This window comes from Manacus vitellinus, unplaced genomic scaffold, assembly GCF_001715985.3.
Source record: "Manacus vitellinus isolate BGI_N305 unplaced genomic scaffold, ASM171598v3 scaffold_17_pilon, whole genome shotgun sequence".
NCBI lineage: Eukaryota > Metazoa > Chordata > Aves > Passeriformes > Pipridae > Manacus > Manacus vitellinus.
The window spans coordinates 12519044-12537756 of NW_021939256.1; the positions used below are offsets into that span (position 1 = coordinate 12519044).

General features: G+C 39.2%; 1 protein-coding gene across 1 annotated transcript in view; it reads right to left on the reverse strand.

Moving 5' to 3' along the window:
• The window catches only part of ABCA13 (ATP binding cassette subfamily A member 13), a 165809-nt gene extending 150446 nt beyond the window's left edge, over positions 1-15363 (reverse strand). The window contains exons 1-5 of the mRNA XM_018069995.3: positions 15277-15363; positions 10760-10853; positions 9498-9621; positions 1264-1406; positions 388-416 (exon numbers count right to left, since the gene is read on the reverse strand). Coding sequence (XP_017925484.2) covers positions 388-416; positions 1264-1406; positions 9498-9621; positions 10760-10853; positions 15277-15345 — 459 coding nt within the window. The 5' untranslated portion in view covers positions 15346-15363. The remainder of the gene's footprint in view (positions 1-387; positions 417-1263; positions 1407-9497; positions 9622-10759; positions 10854-15276) is intronic.
• Positions 15364-18713: the final 3350 nt, after the last annotated feature.

Consider the following 18713-nt stretch of genomic DNA (forward strand, 5'->3'; position numbering starts at 1 on the left):
TTTTTTGGTTAGTTTTGCTTGTTTGTTTCTTAAATAATAATGTTTCTTATTTAGGATAAGAGTTCCTTGCAAGACATTTTGTAAAATTATTTTATACAGCTGCACATGATCTGGCAGATGCACTTTTAAATTGCTCCTAATGAATGGTTAGTCTTCAAATAGTTGTGGATTTTAGCTACTAACAACCTAGACTGGCTTAAACCAGTAATTTAGAATCCACCAAACCTCTATCAAATTTCAAGATGTTATTGTTTCCTTCAACCATATGTCAATTTCTTTTAAGGATAGTTTACTTAAATTTGACAGGACACAAATTTCTAACCATTATAATAAAGATACCTCAAAACCCAGAACTGTAATTTAGAAATAGATTGTAAAAATACTTACAGAAAGAAAAGTGGTGATGTTATGGAGCCCTGTAAAATCAAATATTTTCCTTTACAGAGAGGCATTATTAACTTCAGAAGAATCAATATTATAAGCAACAGCAAGCAGTTCAAAAAGGGTATTTCTACAGAAGTAAAGGTATGTGAAGCAACTAATATCCCAGAAAGGTAGTGATCCATTGGATTTTCTGTGCTTCCCAATACTTATACTATTATCACAAAAACAATTTAAAAGACAGTGCTTACCATTCACTTTTCAGTGAGACGAAATCGTCACATCAGCTCTAGATGGATGTACTAGCTGCCAGACAGCCAGGCATGAAAATTACCATTTCACCTAAATCTAACTGCTTGAAAACCAGCCAGAAAGGCAAGATAGTGTTAGGTCTTAAATGCCCGCCTGCTACAGCAGCGATGCTGCACAGTATGGGTGGGAATAGAACAGGAGCATCATACCCTGGTATTTCCAGTTTCACTGTTTCAATACAAGACTGAAGGTCACCGAGGATCACCAGGTGTGAGCTACTGAGGTTCTCCATCCCTATACTATTTAGTATAATAGAAATATAGCCTAATAAACTACTTTTCAATACAGTTAGACCAAGTAACCTTGTACTCGGATTATTAATCCTTATCTTTAAGCCTTTCCCCTCACACTATTTTCTTAACTTTCAAGTAGTACAAGGGTATAATTTTAGAAAGTTAACTTTTTTTTCTGATAATTTTGATGGCCACAATGATATTAATGATAAAAGGGGGGGGGGTTTCAGACCAGCTAATTAGTTTGCTAATTTTATTTTTAATATAAAAGTATTCTTTTGTTTGACAGTTTACCTGATAGGAAAAGAAATTAATTTTTAGAAGGATTACACTTTACCTGAAAACCTTGAGTTTTCTTCCCACAGTTTTTCTAAAGCCATGGCTTTCTCTGTAGTATCAATAAATTCCTTTGCAAGTTCTTCTATCTCTCTCATGAAGTCTAGATCAGGTCCGGTGACTTTCTCTGGACCACTTTGAGTGCTTGCAGTAGTTTTGGACAGAAAGAAGAGGGATAGGTGAGATAATCACAAACTGAAAGCAAGTAGTTGATAACTGTGTATACAATCACAGCAGTACTCTGATTTTTTAAACTCTTATGCATTTATACAACTTCTATTTAGTTTGATTCATTAGCATGCAAGTTGCTGTAGTGAGTCTCAAAACCTCAGGAAAGAGGGCAATGAAAAATTGCTGAGCTCACTTATGCCAGTAATCCAATTCTGACAGCAGCCAAGGACAGACACATACAAAGAAGTCTTTAATGTTTCTGAACACACTCAACTTTTCTTCTCTAGTTTGTCACACTTCCAGGTGATGGTTCTCTGATGAGAAAGTTCAAGCTTTCCTATTGCATCTAAGACAACAATTTGTTTTTTTCAAATATATACAGCAAGCTATAAAAACAGCATCTTATTCTCACTGTTGGTTTTTCCCTGATTTTAGCTTACAGCCATAGTCCTGGTAAATGTTATCTCTGCCACACTACTATCTGGTGGCTCACTTCATAGCACAACAACTTTCTAACAATACTTTCAAATGAAATCAGACGTCAGAGTCATTTAAACCCCTCTTTACGGGACAAAATTACTTAGACTGTCCTAAGACACCATAAACAATGGAATAATTATATTTAGCCACTTACTAGGGAGTTGAATTCTGTATTCTCTTATAGGAAATTCAAATAATTTCAAGACTTAAATCCTGTCTAGCAAAAATATTGCTATTTTTCATTAGAAGTACTATTACACAGAATGGGTAAGGTTGGAAAGGACCACAGTGGGTCATCTGGTCTAACCTCCCTGCTCATGCACATGGCACAGGATTGTGTCCAGTCAGTTCGTGAATATCTCCAGTGAGGGAGACTCCACAGCATCTCTGGGCAATCTGCTCCAGCACTTGATCACCCACACAGTAAAGTTCTTCCTCATATTCAGGTGGAACTTCTTGTGCCTCAGTTTCTGCCCATTGCTTCTTGTCCTACTCCACTTACAAAAATATAATAAAGACTTACATTCCTTTCTTGTAAAGCTTGTATGTCAACATTTGCTTTCAGCACAACTTTTACTTACTGAAAGAAAAGCCTAATGAGATAGATTCACAAACCAAAGCAAACTATCAGCAACAACTTTCTGATTCTCTCATTTCTCTTTCTTTCTTTTCTTGATCTTCATTTGATCAGACACCCACAGAAGTGTCTGCAACTTTAGACTAAGGAATACAAAGAAAATTTAATCTTAAAACAATCAAGTTCTTGATTGTTTCAGAACAGCTTATTTTTATCCCAACTCGACTGACAACCAATAGGGTTTTGGAAAATAGTTTCAGCATCCTCAAATTTCAGTGGATTAAAGGCAGAACAATTCTTTACTACATTTTTTTCCCTTTTAAATTGAGTTTTAAAAAGCAGGTTTCTTCAGTCCAGAAGGTGGTTGTTATGGTGATTAAAAGCTGCACTTTAGCTATTGCTTTCAAAAACTACCATATAAATTCCAATATTACTAACAATCCCACTGCCTGAAATTTTAGACAGTTAAGAACACTGATGTTTAGCAAAGAGCTGCAACATTAACTGTATACTGAAAATTTCCTAGCACTCTACTTTTTGAGCATGAACAGGTGGCCAGCACTTGATCAGAATAACAACAACCAGTCAGAACTTTAAAAAACCAGAACTCTAGCTCAGTTTCCACAGAATTTTCCACAAATTTTGGTTGAGGGTTTTTTGTGGGGTTTGGGGCAGGAGGAGGTGTGTTGCAGTTTGTTTGTGGGTTTTTTTATACTTGCTGAACTTAAAATTGACAACTAAACTCTCTTAACAAGGTAATCTAAAATAAAGTATTCAGAGAAGTGAAGTATAACAGCAGTATTTCAAACCACATTGTTCTCCCTCCAAGCTAGACACAAGCCTTGTATCCCTATCCACAAATCTCCCTGTTTTAGAAGCATTGCAAACAACAATGCTCTGGGGGGAAAAGGTCACCTTACATAGGAACACACAGCTGAACTCAGTGCTGTCTCCAGGGTTGCTGGTGCTGCCGGCCTCCCTGTCAGCAGCAGGGGGCACAGATAGCAGTGACAGGGGAGTTAAAAACTCCCTTTCCCCACCTCCCTTCTTCAATCACTGACTCTGCTGCACATTGGATCTGCAATTCTTGGTTTGATAAAGATCAGGGAAACAAAAAAAACCATCCTCTTGGCATCTAATTTTATGTGCTTTAGCCACCTGTTTGAGACATAGCAGAACACAACAGACACACCGGCTGAACCGACGGTCAGCTGGGCTGTCCTTTCAGTGTTCCCAGGCTTGAGGACTAGGAAAACAAGCTACTGCCCTGTGAGAGGTCCCATGGAGTACATGGGGCAGGGGAAATCGGACTGAGGAAGATACACAGTCTAGGAACATGAAAGAAAACAGGTGGCCGCACTTGGTGGCTCTGAAGAGTTACAGGGTGAAATGCAGGGAAAAGCAAGTTGATGGTGAAACTGGAGAGGGATCTAGGAAACAGTAGGGGGCTGTAGATATCTCGGGTATGGTAGAAGGACCAAACCCCAGGCATAAGAACCGGCTATTACAGAAGAGGATGTGCAGGCTAAAAGACCCATAGAAACACCACACTCCCAAGCACAAGCCTCTCAGCAGGACAAGAGCAGCTGTTAGTGAGCTATTAGCTTCATGGGGATTTACAGGGCAGCAGCGATGTCAGCAGCTGCCATGCCCCTCTTTTGCAGTCATTGCCACAGCTCTTCCTCTGGTTACCCTTGGAGATGACCACAACTCCTTTGGAAGGGGAATTAGCAAAGGGCATGATATCGGTTATCAGGCTCAGTTTTATGAAACAGATGAAAATATTACAGAGATTTTTATTTCACCATCTTGCCAGAAAGAAACTAGACTTCAAGACCAGATGCAGGGGCTGTCAAGGCAAACAATTTTCAGAGACTGTGTCAACAAAAATACTTAATTGTTGTACTGCTGCTCTCCCAAAGAGTCTTCAATGTGTGCTTTCTGGAGCAGAAGGCAACATTTACTCCCTTGTGTGTCCATGTGTAAAGGAAGTCAAGCAGCAGTTCCCAGGAAGTTCCTAGCAGCAGTTGCTAGGAATGATAAAGAGGAGAAGCAAGGGATGACAAAAAGAACAAAAGGAGGAAGCCCGTAATTTGTATAAGAGGACATACATAGTTAGAAGTGAGATGTTAGGAGAAAATGTGTGTGTCTATATATAATTTCATTATCGTCCATTCTAACTCTTCCCTTAATTGTGCATGAGTACAGAAATCAAACTAAAGATATACATTGGTACAAGTTTTGAACATGACAAAATTCTGCAAAAGAGCAAAAAGACTCTGCAATATCTTTGAGCATGTAAGAGCAACTGTCATTTCTAAAAGCCATGACTCAGAAATGCTAATTCTGTCCAAATTACTAAATTACTCAGGATGACAATAAGAACTTTTCAGAGATTATCTGAAATCTCAGCTATGATATGAAATGCCATTTAGACTGATGATTTTCATAAGCCTCTCAGCAAACTCTTGTCTCAACCTCATCCCTGTCACCACATTAAAAATTCCTCTCAAATTGCAAAGCCCCAGCTGTGCCATTCTGCACCATCTCAGAACAGCCTGGAGACATGACATCTCCATCAACACCAATACACACGCTGGACAATGACAAACTGCACGTCTGTCACAGAAAGATCTTTCCCCTCCATGTTGCGTACAGTTACAACCTTTGTAAAATGCAGTGGACCAAAATTTATAAAGAAACAAAAAAAAGTGTTCTTCTTAATTGGTTATAAAACATAGAAAATTCATGTTTAAGTTTCCTTTTCTCCCCAACTCTCTGACAGTCTTTAAGAAAGACCACAAAATTTTTTTCTGTTTCTGTTTTCCAGTTACACAGCCCAAGACTACAAAAGCTGGCCCAGACCACATAGAGCTACTATTCTAATAAGTTGCTGCAGACATACAGCTATCTTGCAGAATTATTTATCTTCTCATTGGAAGATACACATCATTAAGTAAAAATCTGACCCTTTAAGCAAGTCTTACGTGAATACTATCACTGATGCTTAGACTTTCCTTGATTTTGTTTTCCCACACTGGTTCTCGTACATGAGGTCTTCTAATGCTACTCCACTGAAGAACCACAGAAGACTGCGTATCGATCAAATTAAAGTTTTAGACCAGTAAGAAGAAAGGGACTGGTGTAAGCAGGGCTGCTTCAGGATGGGGGGCCAAGCTGAGGCAACTCTGGAAGAGTCCATGCCCTCACCAACAGGGCACCCTTCCCCAGGACTGCAGCCAGCAGGCAGACCTGGGACTGTGTTACAGACTCCAGAGACAGCCCCAACACAGCAGGATGAGCCCAATAGCCCAGTCTGGTGCAAAAAGAGATAGAGCTACCTTGTAGTTATGAGTGGCCCATACAGCAGAAGAGCCAGAGACAGACCCAGTGCTCCACCACACCTACTGGGTGAGCCTGCTCAGGCTGCTGCTACTTGTAGCTAATTAAAGAGAAATATAATTAATTCTAGATTGCTTAGAAATAATATTTTAGAGTCTTGTTTTCATGATCTTTGTAGTTCTAAGTCTGAGAAAGCATGAGCTTAATCTTCTTTTGGGTATTGAGAAGTCTAACAAACATAGATCTAGGAGTTCGAGATGCAGGGACAAAGCCCCACCACATTCTTCAAGATTTGCAGTGGAATTCAGAGTATTAGGAAGACATTATGTTTCCATGCACACGCACAGAAACACATGGGTGTACAGCCATAGGATTCTGTGCTGCATGGCTTTTATCTTATTTGCATTTTCTCAGTTTTATGCTGTGCTCCACTAAGATGAGGTGGGGAGTCGAACATTCTGGAAAGAGTAGGGGAAAAAAGTCCTTTGCCATGACAGCTCCTAATAGTTCCTTACTCCTCTGCTCTGAGGTACTGCTGGATGTATCAGGCTAGGGAATCACATCAGTGAGCTGCCAGTCAGCAGCCTTTTCAATGGCTTAAGAGAGGAGCAAAGAGCAAAGCCACGGAACTGTTGAAAAATGGATGCCTTCTGAGGTATCAGAGGAGGTGGCAGAACTTTCTGCAAATCAGAGTTAATGAAGTAGTTGTAGCCTTCACCTGGCTCATCTTTTCACCACATTACAGGCTGTTTCTTGAAGGGATAATGAGGGCATGGCCTGCACCACGATGACTTTACCCCTGGCCTCAGCCACCCTCTTGGAGCAGCCCTGCTCAGGTTTCTCACTGACAAATAGTTATTTTGGTGGTTTATGGCTTCCTTGGAGGTTCCAACAGTAGTCACAGAACTACTTTCTCCCAAAGACAACTACTGCATTTCAAATTGATAGCACCAATGTGGTACACATTGTGAAAACAAATGGCTTAAGTGACCACGCAACCTATGCACAGTCTTTGATTTACCCTTAATAAACACAACATTGTTGACACAAAAAAGGTCCTATATAAAATTTATTGTTTGAAATAAATCCTCAAAGGGAAGATAATTGATATTACTGTTCCTATGCCATCCCATCTTTCCAGTCAACAGAGACATTGTAGGATTTGGTTGATCAAGCTGACAGTCTGTTTTCCTAAGGCTGTCGGCAGCCAGCATAAGTCAGAGCAGCCCTGAGGTTGATTTAATCTATACTGATGGACCTGGTGGAACAGACTGACCTCAGAATGAACTTCATCCTACCTTTTTAGCCTTTTTCCTTACCTAGGCTATATGCTACTCAGTGTAGCTTATTGAGTGTATAAATATGGATACACGCATGCATTTTATTTTTCAGTTGAAAAATTGAAAGCCACTGAATAATTTCCCTAATTCTTAAGTAGGTCTAAGACTGCCCCCAGGAAATTCTTTCCTGCTTTTCTTTTGAGCTGAAATATAATTTGGGCAGTTCAGCCAAAGCAGTGTAAATAATCATGCAGAGTAGTCAATATTGTTCATAGTTTCCAGAGGTTTAACACATTTAGATGGCATCTGGACCACTGATATAAATAAAAAGTATCCTTTCAAGAAACTATTTTTTAAAAGGCCAACAATTTTTGTAACTCCATAACCCAGTAATATAGTGCTGCCACTACAAGTAACAGGCTCTAGGCTTAGTACTGAGTTTGCAAGACCGTGGCACAGAGTTTTGCCACCTTTGCTTTGTCTAAACTTATCTTAATAAGCCTTCAGTTTTGTTTTTGACTTGGATTAGTTTTACCTTTTCTTTTTGTTGTTTTTTTTTTTTCTGGCCATATGACTACGGCTATTTGCTTTACTTTCATTTGCCATTGTATAGTGCCACTATAGTTTTACACAGATAGAAGTAACAAGTGACCATTTAGTGCAGAATGAGATATTTATGATTAACAAAACAGTGCAGAAGAACACAGGCTCAGTATAATAGCAAGCGCCTTGAGAAGCGGGGACATGGGATGCACTGTACTGGAATACAAGTCTGGGATGATAAGAAAAGGGGAACAGGCCCTTTTCTCACAGGTTCTGAGAACCCCATGACTATAAACAATTCACCAGTGCTCATTTAAAATGCAGAACTGTAACTGGACAACACAAATTTATACTTATCAAGTAAAAAAAGCCAAGGTAGCTAACAAATGTAAAAGATACCATACACATTCAGGTGTACCACATAAATTTAGATGTATCATAGAGATGAAAACAAATGGAGAACAAGTAAGGTATAAAAGCACATCAGTAAACATAAGTGACCCCCCAAATACACCCTAGAGGGAAAAAGAAACCATCAACACCACATTCCTCCAAGCAAAGGACTACAGACTTGCCGTGACAACCACATCACCACCCAGCTGCGGCCACCGACATTATGACTCAGAGCTGCAGTGGAAAGGTAAGTACAACCCCAGGGAAAGAACTAGAAACTAAGTGGTCGTGTAACAATTTTAACTGTATTACTGTTATTAGGAAAATTTTTGGCAAGGGGTATTACCATAATACTGGTATTTCTGTCTGAAAGTATTTTGTGTAATAACACATCTTGACTAATGGTGATTTGTGGCTTAAACTGTTAAGATTTCAATTCTACTAACAAATTATTGCTTTATGCAAAAGATGTTTGCCCATAAGCAGGATTTATTTTGCCCAGTCTTATGCTAAATCAACAGTTCTCTACATAAACAAATAACTAGAACACATCATTGAGATCAACCTATAAGTATTATGGCCTATTACTGTGATACTGAAGCTTTCCAACTTGCTGCATGCTGAATTTATTGCTACCTATAAACCTCTACAATAATAAACCATAAATATTTAATGGTCTCACATGCTTACCTGGCTCAGACCTCCAAGATCTTTTGGCAGACATTCTCAATTTTCTAAGAATAATATACATATAAAAATGCACATATTCTGATTAGCTCACCCTAAATTAACTTTATTGTTATATATTTTGAAAGGTTGTTTGTGACTACATCCTTCAGAAAATTTGCCTAAATGTCTTTGTATTTTAATGTTTTTCGACATTTCTGAAGTGAATAAAATCACTGAATAACATTTTTCTTAAAGAAAAATTCCAAATTCAAATTAATTTCTTTTCTTTCTGCATTCTGGGATCCTCGTTCGAGGATATGGATAACTTTTTTCAAGTTATTTTTTATTACAGAGCTTCTGTTGTTCCTTTTTGGTTCTTTGTGAGTATTGCTTGAAAGTTGTCCTTGTTTTGCTTTTCTGTGTTCACTTCTCCCACCATGTATGCTCCCAAACTATCCAAAGTTTAAATCCATATATGATATACTTTTGGTGCTCATGTAATAAAGGACTTTCTAAGGAAGGATAAAAGTACGCTTTCCTACAGCAGCAGTGAAGGGTAAGAATATGACAAGGTACCGCTACAATCTTACCCCAAAACAGTGTTCATTATTCAGTAAGACCATCTAATGCCTTATATCTTTTGCATTAAGACACTGAAGGAAATTTTTAGCACAGAGTAACAATGTTCCTATTTTCCCTGTCTATGAGGCGGGAACAACCTTTGCTGCAGAAAAGGACGCACTGTGATACCTACAGCTCTGTCGAATTCATGTAACTTACCGAAAGTGGTTGTTTTCCTGTGCTGTGTAACTAGTGTTCTTGCATCTTGAACCAACATTACAGAAAAGGGTTCGCATGAAAGGATAAAGGCCCCGACCTGGTAAATCACGAGCTTCTAAGTAACCTAAAACCAAGCAGAGGCAGAATCAAGGCCAGTGACATGGCAGTCGCAAGACTGTACCACCACACTGTGTTCCCTTCTCCTAAATAGCATCTTTGTCACCTGAAAGTGATGAAGTTGTATCAATGGTAGGTGTCCCATTTAAGAAAAACTCTGTCACCACAGAAACCACAGAGTAACCTCTATGTCAGACTGTGACAACAGGGTATATATGACATTTAAGAGCGATCTCTGAAAAGCTGAATTTCCTGGTAGTAACACTATTGCAATATCATATACTTGCTAACCCAAAATCGTGTGTGACTTGGAAAAGAATATAGACTTCTTCACAAAACAGTATCTTCTCACAGGCTTTCATAAGATGAAGGAACTGGTATTCAGCAATGTCTGAACATATATCCATTGAGACAGTCTAAACAGCAGCTTTTCCACATCTCTGGAATTATCCACATCTCTCCATAAAGAACATACAGGCTATGTTCTCTCCAGCTATTTCATTGTACAGATCTAGAATTGTTTTACCAAATTGATTTCTAATGTAGCTAAAGATGGTTTATCCCCATTTTACTGACAATGGTGAATAATAGAATAATAAACTGAATAGATTATAATATCATAAGTAACTCTTTTCTAAATGAAGTTAATGTTTTACAAGATAAAAGCAAAAAGAACTTTATAAAGTGGAGTTAGTCATAAGAAGTTTTGAAGTGTTAAAGGAAATGGAAGAATTTATTATTTACAAAATATTAATTCTAAATCCCAGGAAGTATGTAGAGGTAAGGTTCATCTTGTCTAATTGTTAATATCTACCGGAGAATTATCTACCTCTGAACCAGTCATCTAAAATCCATTACTCAATTGAAAGAAATAAATACAACTAAACCCCAAGTAATCCATCTTATATCCAAAATTGATCTCTAAAACTGTTCTGAAAAGTCAGAGCTTAAACTTTGTATCTCTCCCACCTAAAACCAGCTTGCTCAGGTCCACAGCTAGACATGATTGAACCCCACTTTAGGACTCTTTCCAGTGACTCCACTACATTTAAGTCCCCCGTTTTAGGATATCATTAGTACTTGCTAAATCTTTTTACAAGCAGAGGTAACCAAAATAGAACACAGGTAGGTGAAACAAAACATACAGTTTTCCTTGTATTTTGGGGGCTCCTGGAAGCGGATTGCAGCTAGAATCAAGAACAGCACACATGGCCACAGTATTTCAGCGAGAGATAGGACCTGAAAGGGCAAATCAAAACATCATAAGTCTATAGAAAGCAGGATTTGGGAACAAATCACTAAAAATTATATATATTTTAATAATAAAAAAATTAAATATCTCTTTTACAACTACTTAAGGGAAAGTAAGATCATTGAAGTAAATTAATAATAGATACTTCTATTTAAAATCCTTATAACTTTGTGAAATACACTGGTCACAGAATGAAAAAGTAGTTTTCTCTTCTATTTATAGTGTTAGTAGGACACAAACGTCCAAATAGACTGAACAGAAATAAAAAGCACAGAGACCAATTGTCTCTATTTTCAGCAACAGAAACGAAGAAACTGCCATTTAGCCAAGTTTTAAAAGACTTCTAGACTCACTGATAACAGTGTTAGGAAAGTGCAAACAGCAAACTCAGTAACAGAAACACAGTCAAAATGACAGCCAGGTTGAAGATCTCCCATTAGAGGCTGTTAACTTCCCTGAAGCATACTGAGGATTTTATTTCTAAACTGTCAGAGTTGAACCAAATCTCATGGAGGAAGTGATTCCTGAACTTGGGTATGTTGGAAAAATGCCTGAGAACAGTAACATAGTGCTTAAGAACAAAATCCAGTGTCAGAGTCTTCCTCGTGGAGAAGGACTTCTCTGCTGAACATGGGGCAAGGAACTAAAGGTTTCCTGAAATTTAGAGAAATCACCATTTATCTAAACTGATCACACACAATACAGAAGACAACAAAAGAAAAGCAAGGCTGGTGCTTAAAAATTTTTCGGGATCAGCAAGAGCTGACTGCTCCCCAAGGGGCAGGGATCTGTGCATGGCAACACCAGCCAGTGGGGCAAGGGACCCACCCCAGGAACTCCCAAGGGGAGCAGGGCAGGCCCCGCCGTTGCAGCCAGCCTCCACCAGAGTCCAGATCCTCAGTCAATGTCATGGCAGAGGCACGGTCAAGCCAGAAATATAGTGGCCAAGCGCAAGGGCTGAGCTGGAAATCAGTGTTCCTCCGACTTCAGCCAGGTGGGAGCAGAGGGCACAGAAACCTCACTTTGTCTGGATCCTGGGCCCTGGTGAGGCTGCTTATGGCCACTAAAGCTTAGCAGAGCTGCAGGGCCCCAGTGGCATCCTCCCCTCCTTGGCATGTTCATCCCTTGCTGTGGAACAGAGCCATGGCTGTAGGGTATCCATGGGCTGTCTGTGGGGAATGGAGCCAGGTGCAGCAGCTGAGGAAAGGGGCACTGCAGAAGAGATTTGGAGGGAATGTCACCAGGCTGCCCAGGAGGGGCTGGAAAGGGAGCAGGCTGCCCCTGGGGGCACGCACCACCACAGCCAGTGCTGCGGGAAGGTCCCATGAGAAGTTCAGGTGGGGGATCAGGGCAGTGGGAGACCAGAGCTTGGGGGAGCTTATAAAGGGAGGCCCTGGAGAGCCACAGGCTAGGCTCCCTCAGGAAGCTCACCTCAGGGCTCAGGGCAATCCCAGATGGCAGCCAGGACAGAGCACCAGGCAGCTGCTCCCTGAAGGGCAGGGAGCCAGAGGGGATGCTGGGACAGCAGGGCCCTTGTCAGGGAGGGCCTGCCCTGCTGTGCCCGGGCAGGGCAACAAGCTCCGCTGGGAGCCTGGATCGCCAGGTGAACCAGGGCTATGGCTGAGCCAGGAAGCCAGCCTGTAGTGACAGCATTCAGCATCAAACACAGCCCTGCCATCTCTGGCAGAGTCAATGGGAGGATGGGACAGCTAGGACAGAGACTGCTGCGTCTGCTGACAGGAATTTGGGATAAATATAAGAACCGAAAAGGCAGCTGCAGAGGCAACAACAACAGGTTGGAGGACTCAATGAATGATCAGCATGCTGCAGACATTAAGCATGCAAAATTGATCTCAATAGTAAGTTATTTGTGGCATATGTGGGAAAGTAATGCCACTGTATAAGATATATTTGTGCTTGAATGAGAAAAGCATCCACGGAAGGTCCAAAAAGAGGCATTTGTGAGATTGCAGGATTGCAGTCCTTGCACAGCTGCTTTGCCCAGGCACTGGGAGGAACTGGAGTCTGAGAGCTCATGTTATTCTGAGGAGCTGTACCTGGGGGGAATAGTGAGTTTGGGTAATGGAGCCTTAGGGCCCAGCTGATAAAAGCAGACAACTTTGTAATTGTTCACTCAGGGTTTTGGAGGTTTGTGTGTGTATGTGGTTTTTTGTTTTGTTTTAGGTTTTTTTGCAGGGATGCAAAAACATACGTGTACAAAACAGAGGACACTCATCGGTAAGCAGCTCTCAGGGGATGTTTATAACTCTTAAAGTGTGGAAGAAATAAAGGAGTGTAAACTATAAAAGACAGAAGGAGGGCAAAGATGACTCTCGGTGTAGGGGCAGATAAAGAACAAGAATTATACCTGCATTTTCTGCCATGCTTAACATTAATCCAAAATGAAAACTACTACTACTAACAACTTTTTTAAAAAGGCATAGTTTTAGAGTAGGCTATGTTTCTGTTTTGTTCTAATAATCATATCAGTGACTACACACTCCAAGGATTTCACAGCCTGATTTTAAATTCCAAGGGTCCTCTAAATTAGGGTATCAGAACAAGAGAATTTAGGAACCACTTTTCATCCTTTACCTAGATACAAATTTGGATGGTAATAGATTATTTATTATTTATTATAACTACTTAAACAATAGTTAAGAAATGCATAGATAGAAAACTAAAGTAGTACATTTGCCTGGTAGTGTGTATCTCCTGAGCTTCTAAAATCTGTAATTCTGAAGCAAAAGCTTCTGAAACAGAAATGAGAACGTGTCTTCAGCACAACTGCAATTTCAAGCTCCAGCTGATGCCCAAATATACATAATAACTTGTGCTGTCTTTGAACCATGTTAATAGGAGGTGCTGATGCCAATCTGAATTTCATTCAAAACACCTGTTCCTTATAGAAGGCTTATATCTGTCACACACCCTTCACCTTTCACTGTGTAATATCAACTAATGCCACATGATATTCATGACACATTGTTAATTCAACAGAGCTCACTTGTCTTCTAGCCCTAACTACTGATAAATAACCATGAGGAGACTATTGCTTTATACAGACAGTTCTACATGATATGAAACAGAGCTGAAGCACATCAGATCTTTCTCTACTTTTCAGATTCACAAGGGTCTGACCTGCCCTTTGCACAGGTGGATGATCCACCTGGATTTCTCCTCAGGTAACTGCAGATGGAACACCTTCACAGCTCAATGGTTGCACAACAGGCACATAAGGAGGGTTTGCAAGTTCCCCCAGGGCAGGTCTTGGCTCTCAACAGGTAGAATTAAGTTTGCTTTGGGTTTGCAATTCTTGGTTTGGAGAAGTCTGCATCTCAGTGAGCTCTCTATTCAGGAAAGCTACCAATTAGGCAAACTTAAAACTTACATGAGGGAAAACTACACAGAAGAAGACAATAGATCCACATGGAGGAGAGCAGGAGATACTGAGGAGCCAATTGATGCGCACTAATTGAACATACAGAAGTGTTTAGAAATGAAGAAGAATATGATCAACAGCATCCTTCCCCAAAAAAAGTCTTTTATATTAAAAGACATCACTTGTAATAATTTGGTGAAGAAATTTTCTCTAAATCACAATTTTATTTAACATAAATATTTCTGGAACTAAAAACTGTGTGTTTACTTAATTGAGATAATCTTATCCAAACAGCCAACATGCTTCATTGTAAAGCCCCAGATCATCACAGACAAGTGAAATCAATGTCAAACTATTAACTGAAGTGACTCTTTTTTTCCCCCAAAAAATGTTGTTTCACTTGAGAAAATTCACTTCCTTCTGTCTTAAATTAAAAAAATCATTTCAATCACAGTAAAGGTGAATGACATCTCATATTTAGGTATCATTTTAACTTTGATTGCTGTAGAAGTGGCTGTCACATTCTTCAGCATATTGGAATTTGAAAAGTTCAATTAAGCTTTGTAGAGTGGACAAAAAAGGAAATTTAGAAGTATATGCAATTTTAATGCTCATTCCCTGCATTCCCTGTATCTAGATTTTGATCACAGTCATGCAAGCTTTCTTATATTACCAATGAGTACCTGTAAGGTGAAGAAAATTGATTTTCACCCTTGCCACTACTACCATCACTGCTAGTATCTAATGTTAATTAAAAGATAAGCTGTAGCTCTTAGAAACTTCTATGAGATTTTCTATCACATTTGCAAAGCATTGCTGTATTCAGCCATTTTAGAACTAAAACAACCCATTGTTATTCTCTACTTGTATTTTCAACAATTAGATGACCAAAGGCAAAACAAGAACCACTTGCAGCCACCCTGTCCATAGCAATCTGCAGTAAAAAGGGAAAATTGAAAGATACACTTTTTCCAACAGATACTAAAAGATTTAAAATATTCCTTTTTTAATCATTCTCAAGCACTCACCGGTTGCCTCACACGGCAGAGCCAATTTTTCCAAAACAGAGCCTTGAATTGGTGTACAATGTGCCCCATATTCTCTTTTCTTTCCTTCATCCACTTGCTGAGTGGCTTCTTAGGGACTTTCTAACTCAGAATCATCTCACAAAGCAGTCCAAACGTATTATTCAGAAGCTGATTAATTCCAGCACTAGAGAATAGTGCAAGAGATTTGCCTGCTTCCTGAGAAAAGATGAGATTATGTTTCTGCCTCTTGTTTTTCATTCGTTGAGGAATCTCATCTTTCCGTTTGCTTCTCAGTGCAATGAACAGTAAGGGGACGGGTTTGTATAAATGCCCTCGGGGTGCTTTACTCCAGCATACATTCGGCACTTGTTTCGACTTTTCTGGAATAAAATAAATGCAAATGACAGGGGGGAAAAAAGAATATGTAACATACATTTGTCTTTTTCTAAAGTTGGATGACTTTCTGTCACTTCAGTGTTTATGTCACTTTGTTTGCATATGCTTAGATTTTGGAAAAAAAAAAAAGAACAGTAGAAAAATAAGCACACTGTTTAACCACATAGTCCTAAAAATGTCAGTATGCTTCTTGAACACCCTTATGAGTACACATCTAGCACTGTAGTGGACCCATTGCATCATCATATGACTGTTGAATTTTTTCTTGTAAAGGATGTACGTTTGACATTCTCTTTCTCCACTATACAAAACCTACATAGAGGCAGAATATTCTGACAAGTCGGAAAACTATGTTAATTAACTGCCAGATGCCACCCAGGATGAAAATCAGTTTTATAGCAGCAGTTCCTTTAGCAAAGACGATGGTGGGCTATTCCTGGAGCTGTGTGAGGGGATCTTCAGGAGGGGAGCCTATGCAGATCTGTGGTAGCAGGGCCACTGGGAGACACAGCAGGAGTTTGATGGTGCAGAGGATGGCTACCTTACCCATCAGGAGTGCCATTGTGAACAGAGCAGTAAACTTTCTGTATGTTTTGCTCTACTCAAATGAATTACCTGAGGTAGAATCTGATGCCCAAAAGTTCTCTCTGTGGTCAGTAGAGACACCTAACACAGCCATTATAGAAGGTAATTCAGACTGCCTAGAATCTGAATCATGAATCACACAGACATAGGACAGCATGATGCCTGAACAAATATTTTTTATTTGTCATTATTGACAAGTAAATTGCATCATTACACTTTTTGCAAAATGTATTACTATTGAATGAAAGACACATCTTACATTCACAGCTGTTTTTCCACATTAAGAGTAAAATCCCCCCAAAATGTAAAAAGTTTTTGGATACAGAGACACCACAGAGTAATTCAACCTCCATAAACCAAGGCAGCAATTTAAAAAGTTAATAAATCTGATATTTCTGCAATGAACAACTGCACATCTGCAGGTCTATTGAGTTATGCCGGTTTCCATATAGGATGAGGATCAGCTAGTGTCCAGTGCCTTAGCTTGCCTTTCCCAAGCTCTGGGTTTGGGTCACCCAGCAGCAGTTTTTGGCCCTCCAGAGCGCATTGACAAGTTTTGTTACTCCACTTCATGGTAAACTGACTGATTAGTCTGTTAAAATCTTTGTATTTGAAATGGTGCAAGCTACTGTTTTAATTTTTACCTTTGCAATGGGTTCAAGGAGTAGAGAAAAAACAGACTAAGTAGATGTCATGAATTCATAAATTTTTACATATTGGTCAAAATCATCTCCTAGCAAAGCAGAAATCACAGATGCAGCCATGGCAGAACACAACTAGTTAAACACCTTTATTCCTCAAATATGGTGGGATTTCCTTTTATTCTCTTTACTCTGAGACTGAAAAAAATACTGAAGTAATCATTTAGCTTTAAATAGAAATGTGAAAGTCCTCAGGACATACTAAAAAACTAAGTAGTTTAGTGTTTACCTGACTGTTGTTAAGCATATCTGTACCTCTCAGGCAGGATTAATTAATACCTCACCAAGGAGTTCCACTTCACACCTGGAAGGCACTTCTGCTTTTAGTCAAGTAATACTAAAATCTCTGCTATTTCAGAGTATGGACAGTAATTTTTCTCACTAGGATCAAAGGCAAAATTCTGAGATAGCTTGGATGAAAATTCTGCACACAGTTGAAGTATGCATTTTTAAACAAATATTTTTCAATAACTGCAATTGAAATGTGTGTTTTAATTTGTGTGGTTTCACACAGCCTTTATGGAAAGCTGGGAAGAAGAATCTATAGCATGTGATTTGAAGAAAATTATAAACTACTCAACATAATGAATTACAAAAAGTTACTTGACAAAGCAACTGATATGGAAGAGAGTTCCTGACTGTGTGAGCCAAAACAGCTCACATGAACCGTTTGCCAAATGGTTTTGAACGAGTCATTCTGCAAAATCTCTGCTCATCTGACTGTGTGATCTGTAAAATTTATTACGCTCTATATAATTACATACTCATAAATGTGGTATTCTATTTTTAAATGCTAAACAGCTTTTCATGGATAGAGGAAACAATTATTTTGTATTGAATTAGTGTTCAGTACTAATGAACTACTGACTCCTCATTTTACTATATAAAGCACTCAACAAACACCTTTCACCATTCAGTTCTGTTGACTTCATCTGTCCTCCTATCTCATAGTCCTTTCCTATAGAAATTCCTTCTTGCCTAGTATGGTGTCCTCCAGTAGCAGACTCGTTTTTTCTAGAACAAAATTTAGGAAAGTAAAAGGTACCCCATGAACATTCCACCAAGAACAATCCCTGCACTGACATTCTGAGACATTACTTCTAAAAGTTGTATGAGCTTGATTGTATTATTTTCAATGTCATAGAAATATGACAATTATTGAATCAAATGATCACCACCTGCCTCACTCCCTCGCCAAACCAAACTCTTGGCACAGAAAACATGTTAATAATAAAAATAATGCACATAGGCAGGAAAAGTAAATAGGCTGGGAATATTTTTGGAGAGATGTGTCACCACCTGTATTGCTGCCATCCTGGAAGCTCATTTGAATGCCCTAGGTTTCATCAGTACAGCATCAAGCAGTATCCTGTGCAAGTACCAGCCTTAAATAGCTATATTAACTATATAATTATTTCATTATAAGGAACAGCTAATAGCTATATTAACTTTATGTTTTCAGAGCTTATTAACAGAGTGTCTGTAATCAACAGCAGCATCTTGAATATTGCAGGGCAAATTAGAAAGGGATTTCATCATGTGCTCCACTCCTTATGGAATGAAAAAAAACCAAACAGGGTCAGAATTGGATCCTACAGTAAGGAAAAGACAGAGTGACCTGCCCTTTTCTGCTTTTGCTTAGCTTTGGCAGGCTTTGTCTCAGTTTTAACTTAAAACTTTACTCTTATAATATGCAAGTTATTCAAAACCACTGGTGCAGAAAAGGCAGAAAACCTCCTGCAAGCATTCAGCTCT